The 18,552-nt window shown below is 42.8% G+C and overlaps 1 protein-coding gene across 2 annotated transcripts in view; it reads right to left on the reverse strand.

The window, feature by feature from the left end:
• The window catches only part of Tec (tec protein tyrosine kinase), a 102,096-nt gene that overhangs the window by 2,240 nt on the left and 81,304 nt on the right, over positions 1-18,552 (reverse strand). For both annotated transcript variants that reach the window (XM_040747176.1, XM_040747175.1), the window contains exons 10-16: positions 14,593-14,647; positions 12,317-12,396; positions 10,572-10,705; positions 7,427-7,501; positions 6,055-6,226; positions 5,315-5,531; positions 2,479-2,543 (exon numbers count right to left, since the gene is read on the reverse strand). In XM_040747176.1, coding sequence (XP_040603110.1) covers positions 2,479-2,543; positions 5,315-5,531; positions 6,055-6,226; positions 7,427-7,501; positions 10,572-10,705; positions 12,317-12,396; positions 14,593-14,647 — 798 coding nt within the window. The remainder of the gene's footprint in view (positions 1-2,478; positions 2,544-5,314; positions 5,532-6,054; positions 6,227-7,426; positions 7,502-10,571; positions 10,706-12,316; positions 12,397-14,592; positions 14,648-18,552) is intronic.

Consider the following 18,552-nt stretch of genomic DNA (forward strand, 5'->3'; position numbering starts at 1 on the left):
CCCTGGTGATGTCTATCTCTTCAGCGTAAGTTAAGGGCATGGGCAGATAGCCTCACAACCCTAGTAAGTACACCTTCATTGTTCTGCTATTCATCTTTCTTTTTCCATGAAGCAGAAATATTACACAGCTGTTGCAAACTTTCAGGTGAGTGATTTTGTTCCCTGAACAAAATTTTACGCAAAGACCCTGTATGCAAAAGATCTAAACCAAGAACTGCATAGCGGAAGTGGTAACACGTGAGTAGCGGTCCCCAGGCTCTGAGCCCGCACAGCTCCACAGAGTGCAAATTAAAACTACAGCACATGAAAACAGGCGGAAAAAAAAATCAGAGGTGAAGACGAAGCATAAAAAGACAGTAAGTGTATTTATATACCATAACACCACCCATTCACACACATACTCGATGCTTTATTTCTTTTCTATATAGGTCCATCGAGAAAGAAACTCAGAAACTGTAACATTGACCACTCCCCGGGAGAATCCTTGATTAGCGATGACTGTGAGGACTTCAACACCTATTTATCAGAGGAGTTGGTTATGAATGCATTATGTATTTACGTAGAGTTAATTCTAAAGCTGCCATGTGCAAAGAGTCAAATGACTTCACAAACTTCCTCTTTTGGATGGTACAGATAAGATGCTATCAGGCAGACAGTGCCATCTTGGGCTGAGTCAAAGACTTGTCAGTCAGGTGAGTCTGAATTTAGCACCTAAAGAATAGTTTTACAAGGACTGGTATAAAGGTACCAACTTTCTTAAGAGAGACTATAAGAAAGCAGAGGGCTGCCTGTCAGGTGACAAACATCTTTACACACACAGCATGTAGAGAAGCCTGAGTAAAAGGGCTTTGAGGGCTGGAAGTTGCCAGTGACAGCACTCTGGCCTCCCTAGGTCAGCATCTTCTTGGGAGCAAGTCTTGGCCCCAGAGGACCCAGAACTTCTCTGCCTTGGTAACTGTTTTCAGATCTGCCTCTGGACCAACTGCCTGAGCTCTCTTCTGGCTCCCTAGGCTGTGACACAAGTCTCAGACTTCAGGCTGTACCACTCTTGCTTCTTTTATTTGGTGACTGTTCCCTGTGGTGTTCACTTAATGCTCCCAAGTGAGAAAAGTCTTTCTGGTCACCAGGTCTCCAGTGGCTACCTCCACCCTGCTCCCAATCCCAAGTCATCTCTTTTACAGAATCCAGCAGACTTTTCCTGAGAGGGATTTCAGATTCTGCAGGGCACACAGTCCCTGTCACAGCTCAAGGTTTTGCCTCTGCAGTGTGAAAGTGGCCACAGACAGCCATCAACAATTGGTGAACCCTGTGTGTCTCAAGGGCACTGGCCATCAACAATTGGTGAACCCTGTGTGTCTCAAGGGCACTGGCCATCAACAATTGGTGAACCCTGTGTGTCTCAAGGGCACTGGCCATCAACAATTGGTGAACCCTGTGTGTCTCAAGGGCACTATGGTTTTTTTTTTAATGAACAATGTCTTCGGTGTCAGATAATTCTCATATGTTTAAATATGCTTTTAGTTTCCTTTTCACTATCTTTTTAAGTGAAAAGGATGATTCATTGATTCACAGGATGGAGAAACAGACACAGATCGGACTGATGGGCCACTGTTTGCTGACCACACCCCTGCTGTCACAATCATTATCTCTAGGTCTGTGTTATCTCCTTTCTCGAGATTTAAGATACATGTGTGCAGGTCCTTCCGTTTAGTCTCCACTGTGGTCCACAGGGCTAGGCTTCTCACACAGGCAGAACCTGCTTTCTAATATATCCATGACTCAATGGACAGGGGAGAGAGGCAAAATGCTTCTGAAGAGTCTATTCTGACACTATTAAAGTTACAAAAATGAAGAGATTAAAAACATTGCAAACACGGTTATGCTAAGCACTGGATCACCGAACACAATCCAGAAGATGAGAGAGAGAGAGAAGCATTTAATAGGCTCTAGTACCATCTAGTGGAGAGAATTACTAACCCACAAAATATAGTTAGTCTCGTTAACCTCACAACAGTTGAAGAGATTTCCCCTTTGCTTTATTGATGCAAATTATCCCCACATTGATTTTTTAAAGGCATGGTCGCATGTAGCTGAGGCTGGCCTCAGATTTGGTATATAGCCCAGAATGACTTTGTATGCTTGTGAGGGGTATGGGTGCATATAGAGAACATAGGACAACCTTGGGTGATATGCTCAGGATGGTCTATCTACTTTGAGACAGGTTCTCTCGATGGATTAGCATTCACCAATTAACCCAGGCTGGCTAGCCAGAGCAGGGTCCCCCAGTCTCTGCCTCCCCGGTTCTGGGATTACAAGCATGCACCACTACTCCCAGACTTTTTCTTGGGTTCTGGTCAAACTCAGGTCCTCATGTTTAGGAGGCAAGCCGTTTACCTACTAAGCTATCTCCCAAGACCTTCCCATGTTTATTCAAAATAATGTGTCCCTCACTTAAGAGTCCATGGTACTCAGTCATACCTGGCCATTCCAAAATCAGATACCTTCACAACTCTGGCTTCATTCACTAGACAATTTCTGGCAGCCTGGAAAAAAAAACATTATGGTGTTAAATTTATTAGAAAGTCCTTTAATAAAGGAAAAAAAGAAGCTCAGTTTCTAGTAAATATAACAAAGATAACACCAGAAAAGATGTAAGTGTGTTGTGGAATATTAAAGATGTTCTACACTTGTTTATGCTGTGTCATATTTGCTTAATGATGCAAACATGTGTTGTATTCTTTTATGTTACATGTGTTTAGCTCTGTAAAGATGTGTTACTTTGCCTGTCTAAAACACATCGGTCTAATAAAGAGTTGAATGGCTGATAGCTAGATAGGAGAGAGAAACAGGAGGGGTTGGAGGGCAGAGAGAACACATAGGAGAAATTTAGGGAAGAGAGGAGCGGAAAAAAAGGAGGAGAGGAAGATGTCAGGGGCTAGCCACCCAGCCACACCGGCAGCTACAGATTAAGAAGGAAAGAAAAACATATAGAATAAATGAAGGTAAAAGCCAAGAGGCAAAATGTAGTTAAAGAGAAACTGGATAATTTAACTAGAAAAGTTGGCTAGAAACAAGCCAAGCTAAGGCCAGGCATTCATAAGTAAGAATGTCACCATGCATTTATTCCAGAGCTGGGTGGCAGACCCTCAAAGAATTAAAAAACAAAAACAACTACATAAATGTGTCCATATAAATTGTTTGCATCCCAATAGACGTTACTTCCAACATGAATCTGAAACATTGTGGAGAAATAAAGATTAGAAATGCCACAAGATATTACAACACTGTCTTTAACATCACACTTAAGAAAGACCAATGGACATTTCAACCTTCTTCCCTGACCAGGTGTATTGTTTATAGACTGTGATTTTTCTCACCAGTAGTGACAATACCTCCTGAAGTCTAATCTAGATTAAAGATGACTTCTCTTTAGGTAACAGTAGAAACACACAGAAATCAAAGTGACAAGTAATCTGAGAGTGTTCATCTCAACAGTCAAAAGAAAGGCTCCTGTGCAAACACAGGATTTGTTTACCATGTATGAGTTTCTAATATAGTAAGACATGGTATACTCAGCTGGTAAGACACAAACACATTTTTTGGGTTTTGCTCTATTCAAAGTTATGTGATTGCATAAAATAATTTGGTAGAATTACACTGTACTTCTCGGAAGCAGGATCTGATATTAACATCACAGCCCATGGGATGAAGTATAGTGTTCTCCCTGACTCTTCGGATGCTTTTTTGTTTTTTCTGCATGGCAATTCCTATTACAGATCTTCTGAGCATATTTCAGAGCCTCTTCTCAAGAGAGTGTTAGTGCCCATTTTCTAAATCACCTGCACTCTCCCACGGGGACAACCACAGTGCTGCCACTCACAAGCCTGTAAAATTATTTTTCTCAGGAGATAGGCACATCAGACTCTTCCTTTAAAGTGTGCTAAAACCTCCAGAGTTTAATATCAGGCCCCCCAACATCAAATTTCCATTTCAAGAAAATAAATTCTATGCAGACAAGTGCAAGACTGAAGGTGTTCAGTCTGTATCTGTTTTGTGAGATCAAAAACAAGGACGGCGCCTAATTCGTAGTTTCAATATGACAATTAGCCTTTGTCACTGCTACACATTCATCAAAACCAATGATGTATGTCACGCCTACTTTACAGAGCCCTTTGCCTCAATTATATGCTGTGATCTCTAAAATAGTGTAGTAAGCAAAGCAATGATGTACAAATTGCAAATCCAATTTACAAACTGGATAAGGAACTAGCCCATAACACACCTAGGAGATCAAGTCTTCCATTGCCAAATCCTCAATTCTTTATTATGATTTAAATCTAGAGGCTAGCATAGCAGCTAGAGCACTGATCCTAGATGCAAACTTTCCGGGTTCAAATCCTGTCTCCATCATTTCCCTGACTGCTGATAATATTTTATCCAGTTCTACTCATTTCTTTTGTCTGTATAATGGAAACAAGAATAACATTCCTATGGTTGTTACCATGGCCAAACGAGTTTGTGTTTATACAGTACAAAAGCAATGCCTGTATCAGGTGATGTTAAAACAAAATGCCTTGTTCCTGCTCTGAATAAGTGGATCCACAATTATTCAGATCCACACTTAGCTAAAACTAAGGTGGGGAGGGGGCAAAGCAAGGCCTCTCAGTTTCGGTAGAAGAACCAAGGAAGGCGCTATTTTCTACTGAAAACAGTGGCATTTGTGAATGGCTGGGGAGGGAAAACAGAAGGGAGAGTAGAGTGATGGAGGGGGAAGGAGGGAACTGAGAAGTGCCCCCACCTCAGTCATACAGAACAGGGTTTCTTGTTTTCCTGATATTTCCAGAAGCAATGAAAACTCCTGGAATTCCCTCTTAGTTGAGAGATATGGACATGAGCTCAGGACTTCTCTGGTAGTTTCTGTTCACTGTGTGTATGGTGGGAAAGAGCCTGAGAGCTGGTCAGAAGGTCAGGGCTAAGCCTAACTTCCCCACTTCTCACAATAGACAGGCCACGTTCACTTCTCCAAAGCTAACATCCTTATCTATAACACAGTGACACGGAATAAATCTGCTAGGACTAGCTGTCTCCTGGGAATCTCCCAGAGCCCAAACAACTAATTCATGGAAACTTGCTTGGAGATATTAAGTATAAAGGTCTTTTCCTTTAAAATTATCAAGTGATTGAAATTTACCAAAACAGGGGACTAATACAACACAGCTCACTGGCCAAGCTAGTGTGACAAAAGAATCCAGCCAGTGAGTGGTAAGCCACGGGGAGTGGGAGGGAGAGTGGGAGGCCGGGGGACCGTGGTTACCAGGTCTCTGTGGATGAAGCTGTTTCTCTCCAGGTACTCCATCCCTTCGCACACATCCTGACACATGCTCAGCAGCACATCCCTACTGAAATGGCCTTGTCTCTGTCGGAGGAAATTCAGAAGGCAGCCCCGTTCCATGAACTCGGTAACGATGTAGATGGGTTTCTGCTGGGTGCATACGCCATAGAGCTGCACCAGCTTGGGGTGTGTGAGCTTCCTGGGAACACAGACAGACACGCAGAGAGTTACCACAGGAAAAGAAACCAGCAGGCCTACCTGCCGGGGGGGGGCCAATTTTTAATACTTAGGGGGGACCTGGTAGAAGCTAGAAACTTACATCACGTGGGACCAGAGAGATAGCTCAGTGGTTAAGAGCACTGGTTGCTCTTCCAGAGGACCTGAGTTCGATCCCCAACACTCACATGATGGCTCACAACCATCTTTAACTCCAGGGGTATATATATGATGCCCACTTCTGGCCTCTGTAAGCACTGTATGCACATGGTAACCAGAAATACACGCAGGAAAAACACCGTACACATAATAATAATAATAGTAGCCGGGAGTTGGTGGCGCATGCCTTTAATCCCAGCACGCAGGAGGTAGAGGCAGGCGGATCTCTGTGAGTTCAAGGCCAGCCTGGTCTACAGAGCGAGTTCCAGGATAGCCTCCAAAACAATACAGAGAAACCCTGTCTCGAAAAACCAAAGTAATAATAATAGTAATAGGAAGAAACTTACATCATGACCTTAGCTTCCTCTATAAAATCCTCCTCACACATGGCACCTTCCCGAATGGCTTTAATGGCCACTTTGTACTGCGCTCGCCATTTTCCAAGCCTCACCACTCCAAACAGCCCACTGCCCAACTCCCTCATAAAAGTCAGCTCTGAGGGGTTGATCTCCCACTTCTCTGTAAGAGAGATGAGAAAAGGAAACCTTTTAAAAGAAGAGCAGTGTAAGTCGGTGGGGAAAAGGAATGTTCCAAGCAAGACCAACCCCACAGTCCTGAATAACACAGTAGGAATTACCAGAGACACAGAACAGAGGTGTGGTGCAGCCTGTTTCGAGACACCCAGACTGCACCGCCAGCAAGAACCATGGCAGTGACTGTTTTAGCAGTGACATATTTAGTTTTTATCTATGGGAAGTTTTTTTTATATATAAATAATGATGAAAACAGAAAATCTAGTGTTACTATAAGGTATAATCATCTAAAAGCCCACTCTATCAAGGCACTAAAAACAGTTAGATAACTTGCACCCAGGAAATTCTTTTGCTAAAACCACAGATTCCTCTCTTGGGCCCACAGGAGGACTCAAGCAGGATTAAAGCCTGGCATTTCTGCCTTCGTTAGCATCTGTCTCGTTTACTTCTGGTCACATGCATGTGCAAAGAGCATCTGTCTAAAACCTGGTGACAGCAAACGTACCTTCTCCCCTTGATGGATGAAGGTGCAAAGACAGAGGAGCTGAGGCATCTTAAAGATCTCACAACATCCTCTTCTGGATGCTCAAAAGACACTAAGTGCCTCCAAGAGTTGCTGGAAGCCACTTCTGACTCCAGGAATAGCAGCACCTCCCAGGGCAGACCACCATCAGGTTCAGGTACAGTGAGTTATTCATGACGGCAAGGCTGCACCCTGAAGCAGTAGCAACCAGCTCCAGAGAACCAGCTTGTCCCCTCAAGCAATAAAGACTTCTTCTGACCACCTTGTAGGACCAGATCTCAGATAATTATCAGCCAGGCCACACTTGGACCAAGACTGCTCAGTTACACCTGCTGTCTACCCTGCCCCAATCCGTTCTCTGTTGGAGCCTTTAACGAGATACCTTCAGTTCCTTTTCCTGACACACAGCGGTCAAACCTCCTCTCTCTGCTTTTCACCACTCCTCGTCCATTGGTTGGCTTTGGAAGACAGGTGGTCAAGCCTAGGCTGTTGGGGCTGCCAGGGCCTGGGCTTTCTCTCTAGAACTCTGGCTACAGTGTGTGTGATCCCCTTCCCCATTCCCGGGGTGGGGGGGAGGATGGATTTCACACTTCTACATTCATACTGTAAAGGTGAGTTCTTTTCAAGGGAAACTTGCCAATGCAACTACAGAATGAGAGTTACCATAGCTGAAGCCTGCAGTAGTTGGTGCATTCTTCCCCTTGGTGCTAACCGGGTACCGCAGTCTGGTGACAAGCCCTAAAAAGTGAAGACACCATTGTAGTTAATTTTATCTTAACTATTCCACTCAGTCAAGTGCTAAACAAGAAGCGGGTAGGAAAAACTCGTTCACTTATTTCAGCCTCTTCCTCTTCATATACACACAGCACTGCAGAGTATGTTTTCAGCCACTCTACACATTGCCTTCTAAATACAGTGTTTATCTGGCACAAGGTTAGCTTCCTCTCTCCTCTAACACTCGAAGGATAGTAAAACATTTCCAGTGCTTATCACCAGTGAGTTCATGATCTTCTCCAACATGAGATCTGAACTATGAAAGAGAATTTTATTAGTGTGCTAAAAGTTAAAGTGATTCATCTGATATAACTCAGTGTTTGTGACTATAGCATTAAAATCATGCTCTGGGGTATAAGCAACAGGGACTACCAACCACTGGAAATCAGAGAGGAAAGTCAAATCTTAAAGACCCCAAAGAAGAAACAGGAACCCTCTTCCAGGAACACGTGTATAGGTCTGTAATTCTGATACAGCACTTTTCTCATCATAATTTAAAAAATGCATATGCTTCTGGATTGACGACCAACAAATGTCCACTATACCCTCCTCAAAAGATGGTTTGCGTTCTTGCACAAAGAAGGCACTAAATACATGTCAGTTAAGCAAAGTAAGATAATGGCAAGAAATAGAGAAAGGAGTATAATAAAATTGAAAATAAAATAACAAGGTTATGAAAAATTTTGGGGGGAGAAAACTGTAAGAATTAACTGCTCAAGCTGATTTTTTTTGTTTGTCTCTTTGTTGGTCTTGTTTTATTTTGTTGGTTTTTCAAAGCAGGGTTCTCTGACTGTCCTGAAACTTAATCTATGGACCAGCTACTTCAAACTCACAGATTCTCTCAGCCTCTGCCTCCCAAGGGCTGGGATTAAAGGCGTATGACAGCATGGCATAACTGGTCAAGTAATGAGCACAATTACAGAATGACCCTACAAGCTCCCTTGTAGACAAGTACCCCCAAAGAATCAAAACTCTGTTTCTATGCAAACACATAAATACAACTGAAAAAATTCAAAATGTGGAAACGAGCCAAATGTCCACACAATGGATTGTTATCTGTCAATAAAAAGGAATAGAAACTTTCTCTGGCTAACTGCCTGAGAATTTCAGCTTCCTCAGGATTTCTTTTCTGGAACATGTCAGACTTGAGCAGAACACACTAAGAATATGGTCAGTGAATCCATAATAGAAAAAAACTGAAACACACAAAGCAAACAAAAAAATCCTGGGGATCTACACTGTCCAGAATCCCCATAGCTTTTCCCCTGGTATCATCAAGTCTGGAGGCTGTTCATATTCAGGCTACATCTTGGCTTCCACAAACAGATGAAGGAGAAATTTTGTCAAGGTAAGTGTGTTAAGATAGCTTTCAAGATTGAGAATTAGAGGGCTAATTGTCAACCTTGCCATTTAGCAATATTACACTGACACTGGAAGTAATTTAAGAATTAAACACAGACTTATAACTTGACCTGGGAACCTAACAATTGTGCAAATATTATGCATAACGCTGCATAATCATTTATACAACATACTGTATAGTTCTCATGTATCAGGCCTTGATCATTTTTATCTTTTCTGATTATTTCAACAAGGAATACACAATACAACATGGACAAATGTAAAAATACTACAATGCACCAAAACAAAAACCAAAAAGAGCCCAGCCACAGTATAAATGTATGAGTCTATTTCTATGAACTGTTCAGAACAGACAAATCTACTAAGACAGAAAGTGGGTTAGTGGTTGCCTAGGGCTGGGCTGGAGAAGGAGGGGCATAGGTGACTGCTAATGGGAACAAGATTTCTTTGGGGGATGATGACAGTGTTCAAGAAATTAGATTACAGTGATGTGATTGGTGGTACACTGTAAATACTCTGAAAGCCACTGAACCCTGTATTGTAAGTGCATGAATTCCATAGTGTGTAACTTACATCTTAATAATTCTTCCTATCATCTGAAAAATAGTAAATGGCCTCACAGAACAGCAACACAGTTCGTAAAGAGACCCTCTAATTAACTCAAGTAAGTTTTTCACAAGTAGAATTAAGCGTCTGGCTATTGAATACCCTACTTGCTTGTACCTTTAAAATAAAACATGCTGAAAACCTTCTGTGGAAACCTTATTTTTTCTTGCTGTTTGTTTGATGTTGAGTGTAACACAGATTCAAGCTGCCGAAAAGAACCTGTGTGCCAGGATGTCGATCCTCTGCAGTCTTCAGAGGTTCACCTTACAGTTTTTCAACTTCAGTATGGTGCCAAAGTAATATGCACTCCAAGAAAACCATCCTTTTTGAATCTAGACCTTTTCTGGGAATAGTGACTTTTGTTTGCTCCTGGGCTAGTGTTGTAAGATAGGATACATTCCAGTTGTGTAGGTGTAATGAGACATCACTCCCAGACAGTCACATAACCACGAGGGTCACCCGCTGGTACTCTTCAGAGTGCCATGTCACAAAGCCAGGATGCTCAGTAGATTAGCTGCACTAAGTACACCTTCTACTCAGTGCATTTTCAACTTCGGATGGTTTCATCTTGACCTAATCCCACTAGATGTTGAGAAGCATCCACACTCTGTTCCTTGGAAACTTTCAGCATAAACTGAAACCCTGTCTCATCCGAAATCTTCTATGACCACTCTGCACACATCGTCCACGTTTATTTGTTGTGATGAGGAACTTCCTTATATTGCCCAGACTGGCCTTGAATTCTCTGACTCAAGTGACCTCCAATCTCAGCCTTCTGGGTTGCTCACAAAGTAGGCACATAAAGAGGAATTTTTGTTCAGTGCCAAGGCTATGAGGTTTGAATTTCCACATACATTAAAGACCTTGACTCCTGTGATGGAAATGGCATTTCTATGAAATCTGATACCTTCAGGTTTTTCTCTGGATCTAGAATATTCTTAATATGTAATAGTTTTTACATCAGCAACACTTTACAGGTAACTACCAGAACCTACCTTCTGAAGAGTCCATCCCAATATCTGATCATGTAGTTACTAGTGCTCAAGAGTCTCCACAGCTCACTCACCTGCTGCGTTGTGCTTATGATATTCAATGATCTCAGGAATTGACCCAAAAGCATGCTTTTCTGCTAGGTAATACTTCTTTGGAGATGTTGCTGTTTCCTTTATGTGATAGTGCCTGAAACCTGATGAACCTTCTCTATTAAAAAAAAAGACAGAACAAAACACTGTATTGCAACCAGGTTGAGATAATGGAACTTAACTCACAGATGCTATCTACAGGCCAACCTTGTTATGACTTCTTTCTCCTGGCTCCTTCTATTCCTGACACAAATATTAGTTTTGCCATGCTTCGGCTTTTCGACTCACATCAACGGGTGAAAGTCTTGAAAGTGATCACAATAATAAACTTGACTGAGCTGGGGGGTGGTGGCGCACGCCTTTAATCCCAGCACTCGGGAGGCAGAGGCAGGCGGATCTCTGTGAGTTCGAGGCAAGGCTGGACCGACAGCCTCCAAAACAATACAGAGAAACCCTGTCTCATAAAAACCAAAAAATAAAAAATAAATAAACTTGACTGCTTGCATGGAAATGAAAACAAGAATATTTCCCATCTCCAGCCAGTGGCAGTGGAATTTTAATTTACTGTTAGTTTCTGTTCCACTGTGACATAGACCTGCAATGCCTAGAACGCTCTCCCTTCTCAAAGGGAATGGACTAGACTTAAGAATATTTGCATTCTATTGTGGATATCTTTCTGGAATACAGATCTCTAGTCATCTCATGCTTTAAATTCGAGACGGTTCATAATTGCTCTTCGGGTAGAGCTGGAGCTCCCTTGCATGACCCCGGAGTCTGCTCCCACCTCTCGGGTGCCTCTCCTTCCCCTCTCCCTGCGGTCTCTGCCATTCTACATCCACTGCAGACATTCCTCGTGTTCCCCTGACCTCACTGTCACCTCTCTCACTGCTGAGTCAGCAGCTCTCCCTTCTCTCAAGTTCTTCCTGTCTTGCTGTAAGGTATCAGCTTAGATGTCACTTAAGAATGGCTGAAAGGTGTCTTGACTGCCTGTCTGTGGCCCTTATTAAGCTACTAAAGTCTACTCTACTCAATGTAGATTCCTTTGTGCGTAGCTCACAGCACAGAAGTTATCCAATAAATGCTACTAAATCTCCCATAGCTATTCCCAACAAATATGTATATATATATATATATATATTTATATATAAGAAACTATAGGGAAATTTTCTGGAAAAAATACAAAAGATAGCCAGGTTTTAGAAATGAAGATTAATTTTTTTCCTAATGCTGAAATGGAGTATCTTACTTTGAAAATTAGGAACACATACAAGCAATATAGGGCATTCATATAAAACTCGGAATTAAAAAATATGGGGCTTAAGAAAATAGTTCAGCAGATAACATGCCTGCTATGAAAGTATAAGGACATGAGTTTGTATTCCCAGGACTTCTGTAAAAGCTAGATGTGCTGGCATACTCCCATAACCGCAGTGTTGGCACAGGGCTGAGGGATGGGAGAGACAGACTGATCGCAAAAGCTCATTGGCCAGCTAGTCTGGCCAGCTGGTGAAATCCAGGCACAGTGAGAGACCCTGTGCCAAAAACTAAAATAAATAAGGTGGGGAAACCATTGAGGAAAATATCTGGAAGTCAATCTCTTGTCTTAACATGCACGGGTGAGCACCCCTGCACCCACGCATTCATAACATGCACATGCCACACACCCCCATACCCCAAGCATGCAATGAATAAAAAAGCAACAACTAAAAACTAGAGCATAACTACTTACCCCCCAAACTTTGTATAAAGGGAGACTGTGTACAAGCCTGGTTGACTGGAGTCTCTCACCATAAAACCACCTTCTTTATCCTAAAAAAAATCCAAATTAAGACATTCCTTTTTAAAATCCCAGTTACTAATGGTGTGGCAAAGACTCAAGGGTTTAATCTTATCATTCGATTATCATCCTCCGTGCAGAAAATCTGCTGTCAACAGGAGCAGCATAAAAATAGAGCCTCTTAGTCTTCCCACCCACATGACTTTCTGCCTCAAACTCAGGGGCTATGAGGTGACAGGAGGCACACTCACATTTCTCAACTGCAACACGTCATACATACTGAAGCCTGCAGCTAGAGTGTCTTAGGGCTTTGGGAGAGCCACCAGGCAGGCACCACTGTGCTGTAAGCCCTGGGCTTGTGAAAACAATCATTGAGAATCTCTTTTGGGTTCCCAGTTCATAGCGTCCTCACACGTGGTAGGAGCTTTCAGTTGCTCTCAGTGTCAATTCCTACCCACATAGACTTTCTCCTGTAAATACCTCAGTGCTCTTTGCAAGAATGTGTTACCCTCGATTCCCCTGCAGTTCAGTGTCAAGTATCACCATAGAGGAGACACAGAGTAACTCCAACAGAGATTCAAAACACAAAAGCAACGTTGAGTGAGAGATGGTTAAATTCTCATCAGATTCCCAGTTGAAGGGCAAGAAACAGAAGCTCCATATCTTAGAGACTTCCCTACCAACATCTTTAGGATTTACATTGCTTTAAGATGAAAAATGTGTTTCATAGTTGAAAAGTAACTTTTATTCTTTTTGTTTGTTTGTGTTTTGTTTTGTTTTTTGAGACAGGGTTTCCCTGTGTAGCTTTTGGAGCCTATCCTGGTACTCACTCTGTAGACCAGGCTGGCCTCAAACTCACAGAGATCCACCTGCCTCTGCCTCCAAAGTGCTGGTATTAAAGGCATGCACCACCAATGCCCAGCTAACTTTTATTCTTATTTATAAGATAGTGGAATTAAGTAAGGCTGCACAAGCCTACTGGTAACAATTAGAGATAGTAATTACAATCATTATTTCATTGGCAAAAAATTTTAATACAAGTCACCATTTTGAAAATCAATTCTTTTTAAACGTGTTCTCATATGCAAATGTATTTAATACTCAGATAGTCATTTAAGTAATAGTCTTGTTTTTCTTCTTTTATCTTACAGGTAAGGAAAGGGGACATAAACAGATGAGACAACTTTCCCGAGGTCACCTGGCCAGTAAATTTGAAGGCCACGCTGCCAAGGTACTGAGAACCCTCTAGCTGTCTAGGTGTGTGGTCTCTGGGAAGCCAGTAAGGATCCTGAGGGAGGGGAATGAGCCTTGTCGTATAAACATACTCAGTACTCAGCAAGGTCTTGGTGTAACACCCTGAAGAGACAATGCCTTGAACTATCGCTAAGTAAAACAACTAGAATGCAAACGTGGGAGCTGCAGACCTTGACTTCTAAACCCACTTTCCTACCTTACAGTTGCCCCCAAAAAATAACTAAAACTGTTCTAGAGCACGCGAGTTTCTCTCAGCTCAGCACAAATTTCCTCTTTGTATACATTGCCTTTTCCTCTAATTTCATTTTAAGTCATTGTGACTATTACTATTAAGTTTTAATTTACAAAATATATTACATAACATTAATGTAAACTATTCTAAAACATAACTTCAAGCAAAAAGGAAGACACATTGGAGTCTTAAAATCAAAGCAGTAAGTGATAAACCATGAGGAAAGGTGGGGGGGGGTGTTCAGTGGCGGACGCTCCTCACGAGGCAGATGGCAAGGTGTCCATCCACATTCTTCTGCACGCCAAAGAGTCTAAGCTTCAGAATGTGAGCGTATTCTGGCAGAAGGCTTTACACAGGTCATTAAACTAAAATGAAGTCATCAAGGTGGCTCTAGTTCAGTATGACTGGTACCTTACTAAGAGAGAAGATACAGACAGACAGACGTACATGCGTGGAGGAAGATGAAGATACGGGGAAGAAGGCCCTCCCCTCACAGCCCCAGAAGGAACCAATGCTACTGACCATGACTTTGGTCTGTAAGTCTCCATAACTATGAAGTGATGTGGTTCTGACATTTGAGTCACTCAGTTTGTCTCTTCGTTACAATGTACTAACACTCCAATACTGTCTTCTAAGAGATGTGGAAGACAGCTTGTGTTTCTATCACAGCCCCTCCAGACTTTAGGAGTAAGTACAGAAAACCATTCGTGAAGGATTTGTTAATCTGAAGACAAGCACTTACTTCAGTCCTGAGGAGTTGCTCGGCTTGGCTTCTGTTGGTATTTCTGCAATACCATCTGATCAGAAAGAGATGCTTATCAGATTTTGAAAATTATTTCTCATTCTTAGTCTGACTGACAAGCTAACACAGCTTATCAAAACCATGGTAAGACATCACCGACATTCTCAACAACTATAAGACATTTTCATGTACATGTCTCCAGCCTTCTCCTCCTCTGCTAAAAGGAATCATACTTGAATGGCATAGGCCGAATTTGCCAATCAATACAAGCTCTATGTATGTAGACAGAGAGGTGCCATATTTGCCTGTTCTTGTCATTCAACACAACAAATCATTTCCAGTGACCACACATCCTGCAAGGACGAATTTCACTCCAATGATTAACACAGGCAGGAAATGCCACTTTACATTACTGACTTTAATTCAGACCAAATCTTATTCCAGTCCCCATCTCATCAGCATGGCAGATCATCAGGTCACTGTGGTACCCGTTCACTGAATTTCATGTAGATCTCAAGTCAAGAAATAAGGGACAACGCTGAAAAAGAGGCCACCCGGGTGTTCCAGACTTTCTGACGTCCAGCACACCTAGACCCTATGGCCACCCTCATCTGCACATCGGTTCTGTGCCTTGTCTGAGCACCCACCCTACCTCCCCACCTGGTCCAGACCCTGAGGCCCAGCAGATCTGCCCCCCTTTTTTTGTTTTTTTGAAACAGGGTTTCTCTGCATAGTTTTGGAGGCTATCCTGAACTCACTGTAGACCAGGCTGGCCTCGAACTCACAGAGATCTGCCTCCCGAGTGCTGGGATTAAAGGTGTAAGCCACCAACGCCCAGCGATCTACCCCTTCTTGACCTTTGAGAAGGCTCCCCATTGTGTATTGCCATCTTCTTTCTGATCCCCAGAGACAGTCTACCCTTTGAGCTCCCCCCAGGTTCATCCTTCCATGTGACTAGAAACAAGACTAGCTTTCTCTGCCCTTCAATTTTAAATTTGTCTTGCTGAGTGTTTTTTTTTTTAGTTGACAATGAATCCTCCATCATTGTCAAATACCTAAAAATTACAAATGGCCTAAAGCTCCTGGGGCCTCTTTGGGCATCTGAATTTCCCACTAGTGTCTCAGCCTATTCATAAAAGGCCTGGCTGTGTAGTATTTTTCTCTGAGATCAAAACGTCCCATCATGCAGGCAGCTCCTTTACACAGAAGGCAAACAAGTCAAAATAGCTTCAGGAAGTCCCTCGAACTGACAAGATTCGCTGATCCCCCTTCCTCCCCAAGAACAAACAGTAAAGACTGCTGAGAGTCCTTCTCAGACAAGACAAGTTGCAGAGGACTGTCAGATAAGTTGCCCAGCTGCCAGGAAGAAGCAGAAACCAGCCACGCTGTTTAGAAGAGATCCATGGAGTCACCTGGAAAGGACACTCTCCAACCTGCTGAGCTGCCTGCAGACTGAGCAGTGTGCTCCAGGTTCCCAGCTCTTCTGAGCTGTCACCTGGCTGGGCCTTGGTGATGCTGCTGTCTTTGAGTCATTTCTGCTTCTGTAAGTAATCCCTCACCCATAATCCTGTAAGTCACAGCAATGAAACGCATTGGTTCACCAAGTTGGACTTTGATCTGTTGTTAGCTGAGTAGGGGTGTGTATTGCTTCTGTGTGTGTGTGTGTGTGTGTGTGTGTGTGTGTGTGTGTGTGTGTGTGTGTGTTTTGCTTCTCACCATGAAGAAGTCTGTCACACAACAGGCCTCTCATCCCAGACACCCTGGACAAGAAAATACAAGGGCTCCCCCTGATTGAGAAGGCAAAATCACAACCAGCAAAATACAAGACAAGAAAACGTGTCTGTCATCCAAATGTTTTTAGAAAGCAGCTGAATGCCTGGTGAAGTTGCAATGCACTGCAATGATATCAGAGCTCGAAATGATGAACCAGGCCTGGGAGTGAACAAGGCGTCCATCACACCTTATGAAATGAGGCCACGTTCAACAAAACTGCCATTATGATCAGTCCATTCCATTATGATCAATTCATCTCTGAATGCAACTGAACTGAAAGATAGTGACAAATTAGAATAGATACAATCTGTTGCTAAAGTGTTTCTATTGGTATAAGAAATATTTATCAGATACCCAAAACCGTCACAAAAATCAGTCAAGAAAAGGTATTTCATACACTACGAACTAGCAAGATGTTTGAGATTGAAAACTTTGACGTGTCAACAAAACAGAAGATCCAGTTTCACATCTTCAAGGTGAGAGCAAGAGATGCAAGGTTCAGATGCAGAAAACTGGGAGAGCTACACTGTGGCTTTAGGATGACAATAAGATACCCAGAACAACAAAGAGGCCCCTTCCTCACAGTCTAAACTCCAGACCCTGGGAAAGGATACAGGAAACTATAGAGTTAAGGAATCTGTGGTACAAGAAACAGCTCCTTGAGACCTGTTCTAATGAGTTGTTTATACAGTTTATACATATCTTCCCATCTTCCGAACACACCATCGTTTCTACCCAGAGTGTGCCATGGCTTGTGTATTAGCAGCTTGGCGGCCAGAGTGGCACTATGGGGAGGCTGTGGAACCTTTCACCAACAGGACCTCACAGAAAGTCCTTATGCCATAAGGGCACACCTCTGAAGGGGACTGGAGCACCCCTGACCCTTCCTCTCGGCTTTCAGGTTCTGATGCAAGCAGGTTTGTTCTAGTGTATCCCATCACCATGATTTCTTTCTCGCAACAGGGCTAAAACAATAGCATCAACACATCATGGTGCAGAAACTCCAAAACTGCAAGTCAAAGTAAAAGCTTTCTCTTTACGAGGTATTTTGTTACGGTGATGTGCAACTGAATAATATAAGACACAAACCCCAGACCCTTTAGGGTCTGTTGAGTGATAAACAAATAGATGAATTAACTGTTGATAGTTATTTTGTAGCAGAAGCTCTTCCCAGCTTCTCTCTCTCTCTCTCTCTCTCTCTCTCTCTCTCTCTCTCTCTCTCTCTCTCTCTCTGATGAATTCATCCTGTCAGGATGTAGGACACACACATAAAAAACCCTGCAGGATATAAGGAGACAGAGATGCCAGCACACAACTCCATAAGGTGTGGAGACACCTCACTAGAGTTTAATACCTTTTGCTGAAGGAAAGCTACATTTGGAAACAATACCCAAGATTCATGGGTAATTTGTTATCCTTTTCGAAGGTACCAATACTCCAGAATGAATTCATTTTTCAAATTGGCTAGCTACCTCACAACCTTCCTGAGGAAAGGGACGTTACAGCAGTGTCTGAAGGCCAGGGAAGAGGAGAAGGTTTGAGGACACCTAGTCTTCTGCAAATGTCAGACTATGACCAAGTTTCTTGGGGGAGGACGGGTAATAAAGAGTAAATCAAGAAAAAAAGACCTGACAGAGAAACACAACCAACCAACCATGTGTACATCTTTGTCTTTTCTCTATTCTGTCCCTGCTTGCTAGGCCCACTCGGAGCTGTTGCTACACACTGCTGCTCCTGCCATTTCATTTTGGCTACCTTATTCCTTTAACATCTTTCACTCAAGAACACCTCCCTCTGATCATCCTAATGACTTTCCCTATTTTTTTCCCTTATGGGGATTTTTCTGAACCTCTGGTATTCAAACTGTTGGCAGAGTGTAGAGGTCAAACTAGGTTTCTGACAATCCTGGTAGTCCTGGGTCTGACCCAAGGGTAGCTGCAGCTTGGGATTCCTAGTTGGCCCAAACAAACAGAAAAATAGTTGGTTCAACATCCATGAGGCAGTGGAAGATGTGTTACTAATGGGCTGTCCTAACCCTTGCCCCCCCAAAAAAAAAACAAACCAAGCAGAGCATAGGGAGGAGAAAAGCAGGAGATGGGAACTCTGCCTGCTTACCTTGAGGTCAGTCTTCAGCTTCCCTGCCTGGCCTAATGCAAACTAGAATCCCTGTCCCTAACACAGAATTCT

The sequence above is a fragment of the Mesocricetus auratus genome, unplaced genomic scaffold (genome assembly GCF_017639785.1).
Source record: "Mesocricetus auratus isolate SY011 unplaced genomic scaffold, BCM_Maur_2.0 Super-Scaffold_100006, whole genome shotgun sequence".
Classification (NCBI taxonomy): Eukaryota; Metazoa; Chordata; class Mammalia; order Rodentia; family Cricetidae; genus Mesocricetus; species Mesocricetus auratus.